General features: G+C 52.1%; 2 protein-coding genes across 8 annotated transcripts in view; one reads left to right on the plus strand and one right to left on the minus strand.

Moving 5' to 3' along the window:
• LOC146443039 (uncharacterized) lies at positions 1 to 8,850 on the plus strand. 4 transcript variants are annotated; one of them, XR_014856371.1, is made up of 8 exons: positions 3 to 306; positions 5,037 to 5,228; positions 5,830 to 5,907; positions 6,115 to 6,303; positions 6,490 to 6,519; positions 6,805 to 6,859; positions 6,965 to 7,205; positions 7,552 to 8,850. XR_014856371.1 is itself a non-coding variant. In XM_085081708.1 (7 exons), exons 1-7 carry the CDS (start codon positions 234 to 236, stop codon positions 7,065 to 7,067), a joined length of 720 nt encoding a protein of 239 aa, XP_084937834.1. In that variant the 5' UTR covers positions 3 to 233; the 3' UTR covers positions 7,068 to 8,850. The 4 variants fall into 4 exon arrangements, 3 of the variants coding, with proteins under 3 accessions (XP_084937851.1, XP_084937834.1, XP_084937845.1); XM_085081708.1 differs by having other exon boundaries at positions 6,965 to 8,850; XM_085081719.1 differs by having other exon boundaries at positions 5 to 306; positions 6,118 to 6,303; positions 6,965 to 8,850.
• The window catches only part of FBH1 (F-box DNA helicase 1), a 26,625-nt gene continuing 21,680 nt past the window's right edge, over positions 8,617 to 13,561 (minus strand). For all 4 annotated transcript variants that reach the window (XM_085081609.1, XM_085081618.1, XM_085081626.1 and 1 more), the window contains 5 exons: positions 13,134 to 13,331; positions 12,241 to 12,366; positions 10,980 to 11,086; positions 10,158 to 10,292; positions 8,617 to 9,337 (listed from right to left, as the gene is read on the minus strand). In XM_085081609.1, coding sequence (XP_084937735.1) covers positions 9,218 to 9,337; positions 10,158 to 10,292; positions 10,980 to 11,086; positions 12,241 to 12,366; positions 13,134 to 13,331 — 686 coding nt within the window. In that variant the 3' untranslated portion in view covers positions 8,617 to 9,217. The remainder of the gene's footprint in view (positions 9,338 to 10,157; positions 10,293 to 10,979; positions 11,087 to 12,240; positions 12,367 to 13,133; positions 13,332 to 13,561) is intronic.

A 13,561-nucleotide genomic window follows, 5' to 3' on the forward strand; every position in this document is an offset into this window, starting at 1 on the left:
GATCCCCCCGGGTACGGGATCCCCCCAGGCTCGCCCCTCCCGGGCACCGCATCGCCTCCCCGGCCTGGCTCCCCGTGCCGGCAGGGCGGTGCGTCCCTCCCGGTGGCGCCGGCTCGAAAGCGAAAGCGAAACCGTCACTCGGGCTACACCGGCCCCGCGACAGCGGCAGCGAAACGCCACGGAGCTCCGCTAGAGCCCCCGCCGGAGCCCGGAGCTGCCCCCGGGCCGGTCCCATGGCACGGCCGCTGCCGCCGCTGCTCTACTCTACCGTCGCTCTCCTGCTGCTCCGCGCCGCCGCAGACACCGGTAAGCGGGGCTGCGCCGGGCTCCCCGGCTTGTCCGAGCTCTCCCCGGGGTGCTCACACCCTCCCCGGGATCTCTACACCTTCCCTGGGCTGAACTCGCCGTCCCGAAGGCGCTCGCTGCGATTCCCGGGATGCCCGAGCTTTTCCCCGGGTTGCCCATGCCGCTCCCCGGGATCGCCGCTCTGCTCCCCGGGATCGCCGCTCCGCTCCCGGGGCAGTCTGCTCCGCTTCCTGCGATGCCTGTTCCGCTCCCTGGGGAGCGTGCTCGACTTCCCAAGGGAATCCCGCTACTCGCTGGGGTATCCACGCTCCCACTGAGGTGCCCACACTATCCCCGAGGTGCCCATGCCACCCTAAGGTGTTTGCTCCGGTCCCGAAGGTGCTTTCTCCACATCCCGGGATGCCCGCGCTACTCCCCAGGTTGTCCATGCCACTCCCTGGGATGTCCGCTCTGCTTCCCGGGATGCTTCCTGGGGTACCCACACCATTCCCTGGGGTACCCGAGCCCCCTCTCGAGGTGCCAACACTCTCCCTGGGGTGCCCATGCCATCCCTGGGGTGCCCAGGCTGCTCTCTGGGGTGCCCACTCCACTTCCTTGGGTTCCCAGGCTGCTCCCCGGGGTACTCAAGCTCCCACTCAGGGTGTCCATGCTGCTCCCTGGGGTGCCCACACTGCCCCCCGCATGCCCAAATCCCTCCCTGGGTGCCTCATGACCTCCCCAGAGTGCCCAGGCTGTACCCCCACATTCCCCTCGAGCCTCCCTGGGTGCCAACTTCCATCCTGGGATTCCCACCCCACCTCCTCACCAGTGTCCAGGGAGGGTGGGGATGATTTTTAGGATCTGTGTGATGGACCTGTGGGAGCTGCATGGCTGTGGGATTTCAGCCTGGCTGGGTTTTCCACGGGACTGAGAGTTGTCCACGGCTGCTCAGCCAGGAGTATCACATTGCATCTTGCCTGTCCAAAAGCCAGAAATCCTAGAATCACTGGATCGTGAAAGTTGAATAACACCCTCAAATGTCACCGAGCCTAACGATTAACCCAGCGCTACTGAATCCACCACCGACCTTGTCCCCAAATGCCACATTCATGTGACTTTTAAATCCCTCCAGGGGATTGGGACACCCTGGGCAGCTGTGCCAGGGCTGGGCAACCCTTTCCAGGAATTCCCCAATATCCACCCTGAGCCTCCTCTGGCCCACCCTGAGGCTGTTCCCTCTCCTGCTGTCCCTGTTCCCTGGAGCACAGCCTGACCCCCCGGCTGTCCCCTCCTGTCACAGCTGTGCAGAGCCACAAGGTCCCCCTGATCCCCTTTGCTCCAGGCTCAGCTCCTTTCCCAGCTCCATCAGCCACTCCAGACCCTTCCCAGCTCCATTGCTCTTGCACACAACAGCTTCAGGAAAAGTTTCATCACAGCTCAGACTTGGAAGAGCAATCCCTTGGGATAATCCCTGGGAGCCACTGGCAGCAGCAAGACCATTATTAAATATTTAATTAACTGAAAATATGGGAGGTCTGAAGGATTCTGTGTAGGAAATCAGGAGTGTAGAGCTTTGGAACAGCTTCAGTGCCTCCTCCAAGCTCCTGAAGCCATGGGAAATTAATTTATCCCTATTTATAAAGGGATGACAGGAATGGCGAGGAATGCAAGATGTCTTGGCTGACAAAAACAAGCCAGAAGAGACACATGGGAACACACACTTCTTGAACCTCAGGAACAGGCTAAGAATAGCCCTCCCTGAAGTGAATTTCCCCTGACCAGAAATCCCAGACCTCCAGACAACATTCCAGGCAGCAGTGGTGCCACCAGGATTGTTGTTTGGGGCAGAAAATGTGGGTTTAGGGGGTGTTAGAGAAAATGAATAATACTCATTTCTCTTAGTTCAGTTGATGGACAATTCAGGATGTGCTGCCACATCCCACAATGATCCCACTTGCTATCCATCCCATCCTCTCCTGCTTTCCAGCCCTGGCCCAGCTGGACAATTTGGAATATTTGTCATGTTAAAACATGACAAAGTTTTATTTATTTCTGTGATTCTGGTGTTTCTCATGGATTTTTCTTGGGTCTAGCCTTGTGAAATTCATGAATTCATCCTCCAACATCAGCCTCGTTGGAGGTTATTGGTGGAGAAAGAGAAGAAAAAGCAAAATGAAAACATAAACTTAATTCATGGAAATGCAAAATCCATGAATATTGGGCACATTTCAACCTGGATATTTAATCCAGGATGCAGGCAGTGGAAATAATGCAGCTGGAGGTGTTTTCCCTGCAAGGTTGGCTCCCAGCACCACAGCTCCTTTGGGAGGTTGGCCAAGGATGACAGAGTCTTTGAGCACCTGGGATGACACATCTTGGGAAATTCCAACTCCCTGCCAGGGGATAAAAGCCTAAATCCTGCAGCTCCAGGGCTGCTTCCTCCCCTTTTCCCCTGTGGAATGTGTTTCATCTCATCAAACAAGCTGAAATCCATGGAGTGATGGTGTGAGAAGCTGGAATGTGATCCTGGACAGTGGCACTGCTGGGATCTTGTTGACCAACGTGGGCATTTTTTTGGAAGAGGAGATTCCAATCAACTGGGGGAAAAAGCGTTTCGGAGAGATTGGGATGAGGAGAGCAGGTTTAAAAGCTGGAAGGCATAAACAGAGCCTGCAGATCCCTGTTTTTCCTGGATATTTTCAGTGTTTCCGGCTGGATTTGCTGCTGTGTTCTCTTAGGAGGAGCAGTGGGAGTTGGCACCAGGAGGGATATTCATTCACTGAAGGCAGTTTCAGGTCTGCTGAGTTGTAAGGCTGTTGTCAAACAGCCCTGGGCGTTTCCTCGAATCTCAATTCCAGGAGGTGCTGCTTCCAGGAATTTTGCCACGCCTTGAGAGGAGGCCAAGAGCTGCTGTGCTCAGCACACGTGTGGTCCGTGTGTCACTGTGTCCCCCAGACCTTTGGAGTGTCCCAGTGCCAGGATCACACCTGGATCACAGCTGGATCCACCCGAGCGCTTGAAACGGAGCAGATTCCCCCTGGGGTGTTCTGGGAATACACAACAATTTGGGGCAGTTTTTGAAGATGGAGATTTTTAACTCTGGGTGTTTTGGGTGCCAATGGGAGAGTGTTGTGTTCCTGTCCCCTTCCCATCCTGCTCCTGTCCCCATCGTGCTCCCATTCCCATCATGATCCCATCCCTACTGTTTCCATCTCCATCCTGCTCCCATTCCCACTGCTTCCCATCTCCATTGTGCTCCCATTCCCACGGTTTCTACCCCCATTGTCCTCCCATCCTCATCTCACTCCCATCCCTACTGTTTCCATCTCCATCCTGCTCCCATTCCCACTGTTTCCATGCCCATCCTGCTCCCATCACACTTCTGTCCCTGTCACCAGCACATTCCCATCCCTGTTGCTCCTGTCCTCACTGCCGTGGAATTCCCATTCCCATTCCCATTCCTATTCCCATTCCTATTCCCACTGTTCCTCCATCTCCATCCCACAACGATCCCAGCCCAGCTGTGTATCCCTCCTGGTGGACACTGCTCCATCCCAGCTGGACATGGTTCCATCCATGCTAGGTATCCATCCATCATCCATCCATCCATCCAGGCCTTGCATCATTCCATCCTTCTGTAATTCCTGCAGTGCATTGCTCCATCCTGGTGATCCATCACATCCCAGATATCCGTCATTCCATCCTGACTGTGCATCACATCCCAAAAATCCATCACTCCATCCTGGCTGTGCATCACATCCCAGATACCCATCGTTCCACCCTGGCTGTATTCTGTGTTATTCCTGTTGTACATCTTTCCATGCTGGCTCCTACTGGGATACAGGAGGTTCCAGCAGCCAGGATCATGGATGAGCCATTCCCACAGCACCGCAGGGATCTGGGTGCTGGCAGTTTTGGAGCAACCAGGAAAGTTTCCCCATTGCACCAGAAAAGAAGGGAAATTTCACCACCCTGGCGCAGAGCTGACCTCACCCCAAAGCCGAAGGGGAAGCAAGAGCTCCTTTGGGAAAAAGCAAAGCCAAAACTCACAATCCACTGATGTCCCACTGCCTGGAATACTTGGATTTCAGCTGCCATCTTCCAGAGGGGAAAAAACCCTGGGAAGTGGCTGGAGGACTCAGACAGTGCCTGGAATTTTCCATGTCCAGCTGTGACATGAGTGGAGAAGGACAGGGGCAGGAGTGCAGCCGGAATGCAGCAGCTGGAGGCAGGACACAGCCAGGGCTGCTGACCTGGGACAGCCCTGGAAGGGGATGGAATTCCATAAAAAGTGCTTGGTGGCTGGAGGAGCTGCTACAGCGACCACAAACACGCTGGAAGTGGAGTTTTCCCTTTCTCCAGCTGCTGTGTTTGATTCCCAAACATGCTGGAAATAGTTTTCCCTTTCTCCATTCCCTGTGTAGGGGCACAGCCATTTCCAATGTATTTTTCCAGGATGGATGAGGCTCTCCCAGCCCCAGGGCAGCACCAAATCCCTATATCCACCTCTAGGCAGGATTTCATGGAATCATGGAATGGTTTGGGTTGGAAAGGAATTTAGGGATCACCTCATTCCACCCCCTGCCACGGGCAGAACTCCTCCCACTATCCCAAGTTGCTCAAAGCCTCATCCAACCTGGCCTTGGACACTTCCAGGGATGAAGAGCGGGGAATTCCCAGCACAGCCACATGTTGCCTGATCTCCCTGCTGTGATTCCATCTCTTTTTTATCCATCCCATTCCCACTCCAGCCCGATGCAGTCGCCCCAAGGCCGTGGCCAACGCTCACATCGAGGCCGGGAACCACGCGGAGCTGAATTCCCGCCTGCGCTACTCCTGCAACCCGGGATACAAGCGGAAAGCTGGCACCTCCAGCCTCATCCAGTGCATCCTCTGGAACGGCTCCGAGCCCCGCTGGACCAACCCCACCCTCCAGTGCATCCGTAAGTCCTCGGGGGGAATTCCAGCACAGGAGGATGGGAGGAGATGTGGGCGCTGCCCAAGTTCTGGTTTTTTTCCGAAAGAAGTGGAGGGGAAGTTATGGAGAGGAATTTAATCTGTGGAATTCCTGATGGATCATGGAATTCCACGTGATCCATGTTAACGGGCTGGGAAAATAAAAGTTTAGGGCCTCACATCCTTCAGTGCTCCCAGACCTGGGGGAGGGAAGGAAAAGCCTGGGAGGGAAATTTCTTGCTGAGGACTGAACACCAGCAATGCAGGATTTATAAACCACCATGAGTTGCCCAATCTGGGAAGACATAATTAAAAGGTTGAAAATGCAGATTAATTAGCATGAGAAGGGAGAAATTAATAACCAGTAGAGGACAGAATGCTAATTAATACCTTGAAGCCAATGAACATTAATTCCTTTTTTTGCTAAAATGTAAAAACAGTTCAAATTTCACAACCAACGTCTGGGTTTTGTGGAATTTCTCCCAGACCTCAACACTGGATAAAATAATTTTGACTTTCTAGCCCACCAAACCAGCTGGAGAGTTCATTTCCCAGCTGATGGTGTCTCCCTGTTGTGTTTTCCCAAAGGAGATCCAGCTCTTTCCAAGCAAACTCCCAGCCCAGAGCTGCCGCCGGCGCCAAGCACAGAGAGCACAACCCCGAGGGGTGAGGAACTGGGAACTGGGGATTGGGTTTGGAGCTGCCAGAGCCACAGCAAAGCCACAACATGGAAAGCAAAACATTCCCACGGCAGCATCAAATTCATCCAATTGGGTGAAATCCCAGCCTTTTGTAGCTTTTGGACGGGGGTGCGGAAATAGCGGCGCCGCATTTTGATTTTGGGAATTTAATGATTTCCCACCGTTTTCCCAGCAGGAACCACCAATGCCAGCCCGAATTCCAGCCTCTCTCCAGCTCCCACATTGTCACCTGTGCCACCATCACCTGATGGGCTGTCACCAGACACATCCAGGCCACCAGAGATGCTTCCAACATCGGACACATCCACGCTGGGAGAGGGAACAACCCCGCTGCCCACTGCCCCCACGGATTATGCCACAGGTTGGGACAATTCCCAAGGGAATACAACCCTCCATCAGACCTTGTTTCATCCAGCAAAAGCTCTTTTAATTTTCCAATGGATTTTTTTTCCTTCTCCCCAAACTCCTTCTTAGTGAGGCTCCTCCCAGCATCCACCCCTTTCCTACCTTTGCAGCTCAAAATCTCCTTTTCTCTCTTCTTTTCCAGCTTCCATCCAGTCTGTGGCCCTTTCCATCGGTAAGCTGGGGAAAAAAAAATAATTTTGGCAAACAGGGGCTTATTTTCTTTATTTTTTAAGCTTAAAAATCCTCGTTGGGACTGTGGGAGCTTTATTCCATGGCCAGTGGGAATGCCACCAAGGGAGGGGGAAGGATTCAGCACCTAAATTTCTTCCTGGGTAGAAGAATTCCCAATTCCATCCCTTGTGATGGTGGCTGGAGTGGTTTTGGCTCCTCAGGGAGCTGTTTTGGTGGGAGCCATGGATTGGGAGATGCTCCTCACTCCCAAGTGTCCCTCCCACAGGACTCCTGGTGCTTCTGGCTGCTGGAATTATGATTGTCTGCTGCTGGAGCAGGAGGTAAGTGTGCCAAACCCCGGGGAGGAGTTTCCCTCAGCTTCTCTGCTTTCCAAAAAGCCAAGGAAAACCCCTGGAATGCTGCTGATGCTCCTCTTCCCTCCCTAGGTGCACCAGGCAGAGCTACATGCTGACAGAGATGGACATTCCCATGGAGGCTCATCTCTCTAGGAATGAGGAGGTGGCACCTGTCATTGTCCCCACGGGCTGAGCACCCACCATCCCCAGGAGGATGGAAAGCTGGAAGCTTCCCTGAGGGGTGGCAGAGCATCCAGGGATGTGGGGCTGCTCTTCCCAGCCTGAACATGGATGACTCCCATGGATGATGATCCAGCTCCAGTGCCCAGAGGTGGGTGGGGGTCCTGCATCAGCAGCTGGGGTTTGGGGGGAATTGGCCCTGTGGTGGTGGGCAGGGAGAGGGTTGGGATGCTGGGATGGGGTTTGGGATGAGGCTGAGCTGCCCTGCCCCAGGTAATTCCCATTCCCTGTCCAGCAGCACAGCCAGAGCTGGATTAGCTGGACACCAGACTGGCTTTGTCCCCAGACTGCCTCAAATCCCAGAAATTAGATGGAAAGGGACCCAGCCAAGCATTTCCCCATATATCCTCATCCCGTTCCTGGCTTTATCCTCAAATCCCAGAAATCAGATGGAGAGGGACCCCTCACATCCTCATCCCTTTCCCACTCTCTTCCAGCCACTGAGCCAGAGCCAAAGGTGTTGGGACCATCCCACCCTCACACACAGCTCAGGGATCCTTTGGAAGCACTTCCAGCTCTGATCCTGATCCCCACTGGCTCACAGGGAATCCAAGCTGGAGCAGTCTCTCTACAGACACCAGAGACCAAAGGCAATAACATGACTCAGGGATATTTTCCTTTCTGTGTTTTTCCTTTATCCATTAGCAGTTTTTCTCCACTTGTTTCCTTATGCAGTTTTTCTCCACTTGTTTCCTTATCCAGTTTTTTTTATATTTGTTTCCTTATGCAGTTTTTCTCCACTTGTTTCCTTACACTCTGGAACAGGCAGTTCTGTGTTGGTACCTTTTTATACATAAATAAATATATTTTATATAGAAAATAACACTCAGAGCAGTGGATTCTTTAAGTGGGTGTCTCAGCTGGAATGGTGGGAAGGACTGGATTGGGATGAATCCATCCTCACAGCACCAAGGATTGTGAATGAACTCTTCATTCCCATCCTCCAGAAGTGATGGCACAGTGGCAGCTGCCAGTTCTCAAAAAGCCTGGGAAGCAGCAGGGATCCAACAGCTTAAATTCCATGGCTTTTCCTGGCTGCTCTTGTCCTGTTTGTGCCTCTGATCCAGGGATGTGTGACAGGCAGGGCACAGGGAAAATCCCTGTTCCCAAGGAACCTGGGATGGCTGGAAGGGAGCCAAATCCAATATCCACTCCAGGCTTTGTGGTTCCATCCAGCTCCAGGTTTGGGGGAATTCCTGCCCACACAGGGAATGTGCTCCTGAGTTGGCATCGAAAGTGAAAGGAGAGGGAGGGAAGCAACTCCATGAATGAACACGGAAAAAAACAGGATGCACGAGCTTCCTGCAGCAGGCACAGCCCACAATCTGTCCGAGGCAGATTCCTGAAATCACTTTCAGTTTCCCGTAGTACAGACTCTGGAATTGTGCCACAGTGAGGCACGGAGAGCATGATCCACCTGGATTGACAGGAGTGCTCCTGGGAGGGCTGGGAAATAGAGGATATTTAAGGGAAGGGAAGAGACAAAAAGGAAGTGTTAAGGCTGTTTTTGGCTATAAATTTAATTTTAGGATTAAAAACCCTCTCCAGTTTGTCCCTGAGTTTGGCTGAACACAAACCAAAGGAGTTTTTCTGCTGCTGCCTCCTTCCTTCCTTCCTGGTTTGCTGCAGGAAGAAGAGTCTGGGGAAATCCCTCGGCTGCAAGGATGGAAAATTAATCCACTGGGAGAGATTTAGGATTTCCTCCCATGGCTGGGCAGGAAGAGTTCATTTCCAAGTAATAAACTTTCTTTGGATACTTTCCAGAGTTGCATTTCCTCCTCTTCCAGTGGCTCAGAGGGAATGATGGGATATCTGGGAAATTTGGACACTGGTGACAGGGAGGAGAGAGGGAATGCTCCAAAACAAACCCTGTGCTGTCAGATCCCATTCCCACAGTGCATATTCCTCTGGATATCCTGCTCCCAGCTCCTGGAGGATGAGGCAGGGCTGGAGGGAAGGCTTCCCACCTTTCCCAGGGAGCCTGGAGGTTCCTCAGCAGCTGAGCTGAAATCCTGATCCAACATCCACCTGGCTTCGGAGCTGGGATGTCACAAGAGGCTTTATCCCAAATCCAGGATGGCTCTGGGAAGCTGGAGGGCTTTGTTAGAGCTGGATGGGCTCTTCCTTGCTGGTTGGAATTGAGGTGAGTGCAGCCAGGGAGCCGAAGCACTGCCGGGTGCAATCCTGGCAAAGGAATCCCCCAGGATCCTGGCTGCCATCGCTCTGAGGGGGAAAGAAGAGATTTCAGGGAAGAAGAAGCTGGAGCAGCACAATCTCTGCTTCCAGCTCTGCCACAATCCACTCACATCCAGGGAAGGGAGTAGAGATTGCCCACAGCAAGGAAATCCCACACAGAATCGTGGAATGGGTGGACAAGATCTTTAAGAACACTGAGTTAAATAATTCCCAATGCTACCCATGTCCCCAAGTGCCACATCTACAGGGCTCTGAAATCCCTCCAGTGATGGAGATCCTTGGGCAGCCTGTTCCCATGCTTGAAAACCCTTTCCATGGAAAAATATTGCCAATATCCAACCCCTGGCACAGGCTGAGGCTGTTTCCTCTTGTCCTGTTAGTGCTCCTGTCCCCTGCTGCTGTCCCTTGTCCTGGACATGGAGCTCCACGGATTGACCTCGTGTTCCCTACGGAGCTTGGCCTCCATAGCATCCTCTGGACAAGGATCCAGGTGGGATCAACCCAAACCCAGCCCCAAAAGTCAGATGGTCACTGGGGCCAGCAGTGCTGTGCCAATCCCAGATGGATTTCCATGGACTCCAAGAGTCACACATGGGATTTGACACAACCAAACCCCAAAACCAGCTCCATCTGAAGGCTCAGATGGGATCTTCAGGACTGGATGGATGTGTAGGAAGAGCAACATAACCTGGGATCACCCTGGGAATGTGAGTACAAATAAATGGATGGGGAGCTGTGGGAATGAGATCCCTGCTCAGAACAGGGTTTGGAATGGCTCAGGAAGGCTCCCAAATCCCAAACCCCAAACCCCAAATCCCAAACCCCAAATCTCAGGGAAGAGACCTACATGAGTCAACGGGAGCTTCTTCACCACCAGCCTGGAGCTGAATCCCAAGGTTTTTGAACATCCTGACACACAACAAGCAGTGGGAGCTCCGTCCTTCCCAGCCTCACTCAGCAGCTCCACCCGAAGGAAATGTTCCTAGGAAACATGGAAAAAAGGGAATATCAGCCCTCAGGGGGAGCTGAGGGGCTGGAACAGGTTGCTCCATTATTTTTTTTTAACCCCCCCAAGAGGATGAGTTGGAACATGATGGGATCGAAAGAAGGAATAAAAACCCCTAAATTCCCAGTGATAAAAAAGCTCCAGCAGAAGCCAATGGTAGGAAGGAAAAAGGAAAGGAAGGAAAGGAAGGAAAGGAAGGAAAGGAGGAAGGAAAGGAGGAAGGAAAGAAGGAAGGAAAGAAGGAAGGAAGGAAGGAAAGAAGGAAAGGAAAGGAAAGGAAAGGAAAGGAAAGGAAAGGAAAGGAAAGGAAAGGAAAGGAAAGGAAAGGAAAGGAAGAAAGGAAGAGCTGGAAGGCAGTGCAGGCAAGGAAAAGGGAACCCACACGCTTCCATGGAGATAAGAACTCAGGATTTGTGGAAAACAACACCCAAAGGCAAGAACAGTGGGAAAAAACTGCTCCAATCTCGTGTCTTCCTACTGGAATCTCTGCATGGAGCAGCAAAATGCAGGAATAAAAATGATTCCTGCTGTTCTGGTGTGTGCCAGCACAAGGAGTAGTCCTGAATCCTGGGATCAGGGTGGATCTGAGGACAATCCTCTGGTGCAGTGGGCCTTGACTCACCCCACAGCAGGATTTCCTTGCCTTGGCAATGTTTCACTTACCCCAGCCAATGTTAAAAGGTTTTCCAGGGATTTGGACATCAGCAGGCACCTCTTGGCTCGTGTCACAGCCACGTAGAGCAGGTTCCACTCATCCTCAGAGGTCCTGCCTGGGGTGGAGGAGAGATGATCCATGGATTCAGGGAATAGGGATGAACAGCTCTGTGGTTCTTTGAATGCCTCATCCATCTTGGATGAGGCTTGGAGCAAGCTGGGATGGTGGAAAATGTCCCAAAGCAAGGAATTGGATTGGCTTTAAAATCCCTTCCAACCCAAAGCATTCCATGATTCCATGTCTGGAAGGACAGAGGGTGTTTCTGTGGGAAGCAGGAATTTGCTGTGTTTGCTGGGCAGGTCCCCCACCATCAGCAGCTCCTGCCTCATCCCTCATCCCTCCCTCATCCAGGCAAAGCCAGGATTCTCCATGCCTGGAAAAGCCACTCCCAGCTTTCTGTTTGGAGCACAGGCTTGACACTGGAGGAGCTTCCCAGTCCCTGGGTTCACTCTGCTCACTGGGAGGAGAGCAGCTCCTCCAAAACAGGAGCCTCAGGGAAGCTGTGGCTTTCCCAAGGCTGGATTGGTCTTTGTGGCTACACAGCTCCAAGCTTGGCTGCAGGAATATTTGTGGAATGGGAGAATCCTTAGGGTTGGGAAAGATGTACAGGAGAATGAGGGAGGAGAAGTGATTTTAATAGGAAAAACCACTGGGAGGGCTCTAAAAACAGGGACAAAAATTTGCCTTTCTTTTTCTTATCCTGTTTGGACACCTGATCATGGAATCAGGGAATTATTTGGGTTGGAAAAGGTCTCTAAGACATCGAGTCTGAGACTTGACTACTCCCAGCACTGCTGAGGCCACCACTGCCCAATGTCCCCAAGTGTCACATCCACATGGATTTTAAATCCCTCCAGGGATGGGGAATTCACCCCTGCCCTGAGCAGCGCATTCCAATGCTTTACAGCCCTTTCCATGGAGAAATATTCCCTAAAATCCAATTCAACCTCCCCTGCCCAGCCTGAGGCTGTTCCCTCTCCTGCTGTCCCTGTTCCCTGGAGCACAGCCTGACCCCCCGGCTGTCCTCTCCTGTCACAGTTGTGCAGAGCCACAAGGTCCCCCTGATCCCCTTTGCTCCAGGCTCAGCTCCTTTCCCAGCTCCCTCAGCCTCCCCTGGCTCTCCAGCCCCTTTCCCACCTCTGTTCCCATGCTCCACCCCTCACCCCACTTCTCTTTCCCACTTTTTTCCCCACAGAGCTGTTCCCTTACCAAGAGCAACATTCATTCTTCTCAGGAAAGCCTCACTCACGGAAGGGATTTGGACAAAATCATCTGCAACGCAAACTGTGTCAAATTCCAGGCCTTTGGCTTGGTGGACAGTCCCAATGACATAATCTGGACACGTGGGAAAAAGAGGAAAGAAGAAGCAAAAAGGATCAGCCCTTGCAGCAATGATGGAAGTTTTCATTTCATTTCATTCTGCATCTGTTGCTCTTATCCCAAATTTAAATCAGAATCTCTGTGGGGAATCCAGAGGAAGATTCCTTGGTAGCAGTTTTTCCTGCCAAGGGAGATGTTTGGTTGGCATCCCGAGCTCCAGGATTCAGCTCCAGCATTCCCAACCAGGAATGTCCTATATTTGAGGAATTTTCTACTTGATTGCTTCTCCAGATTTCAGTCAGGGCAATTCCAACAAGAATCCCAAATGGGCAGAGATCCCACCCTCCACTATCCCAGTTTGCTCCAAGCCCTGTCCAGGCTTTTCAGGACATCCCAGGGATCCAGGGGAATCCAGGAATTCTCTGGGAATTCCATCCCAGCCAGGAATTCCTAATTCCCAAGATCCCATCCATCCCTGCCCTCTGGCACTGGGAAGCCATTCCCTGTGTCCTGTCCCTCCATGCCTTGTCCCCAGTCCCTCTGCAGCTCTCCTGGAGCTCCTTCAGGCCCTGGCAGGAGCTCTGAGCTCTCCCTGCATCCTTCCCTTCTCCAGGGCAACATTCCCAGCTCTCCCAGCCTGCCTCCAGAGCAGAGATTTCATTCCCAAAAACTCCTATTGCACCCCAAAAGATCCAGCCTGTTCTTTTCCCCAGGATGAAGAATTCCCCACTGGATCAGGACTGGAAAACAATCCCAGTTTTTCCCCCTGCTCATGGATTCACCTGCCAGGGATTCCTGGGACACGTGGCTCCCCTGGATCCTCTGCACCAGCTCTGGGATTCTCTCTCTGTATTTCTCCACGATGGAAATTTTCCCTTCCAGGTCTTTGTCATCGACACGCTGAGCATATTCCTTCAATGCCACAAATCCCTCTGTTTCTTCCCATTTTTTGATGAAGGAATCCTCAATCACAAGGTTTGCTGGAAGGGAGGATTAGTTTGTTCGACATATTTTAATTTTTAATTAAAGATTTCACTAAGATTCTTCCATCCTGCGTTGATCTGCTTTGTTTTCTAGCTGGAGAAGGAATTTTCCTGGGATTTCACCTCCCAAAAAAACTGGGAATAACATCAATGGGATTAACATCTCATGGCAAATTGGTGAATCTTTTGTTTTTTCCATAAAAAACTCACCTGCTTGTGCTGGATTT

The sequence above is a fragment of the Lichenostomus cassidix genome, chromosome 1Aa (assembly GCF_008360975.1).
Source record: "Lichenostomus cassidix isolate B80296 chromosome 1Aa, HeHo_3.0, whole genome shotgun sequence".
Classification (NCBI taxonomy): Eukaryota; Metazoa; Chordata; class Aves; order Passeriformes; family Meliphagidae; genus Lichenostomus; species Lichenostomus cassidix.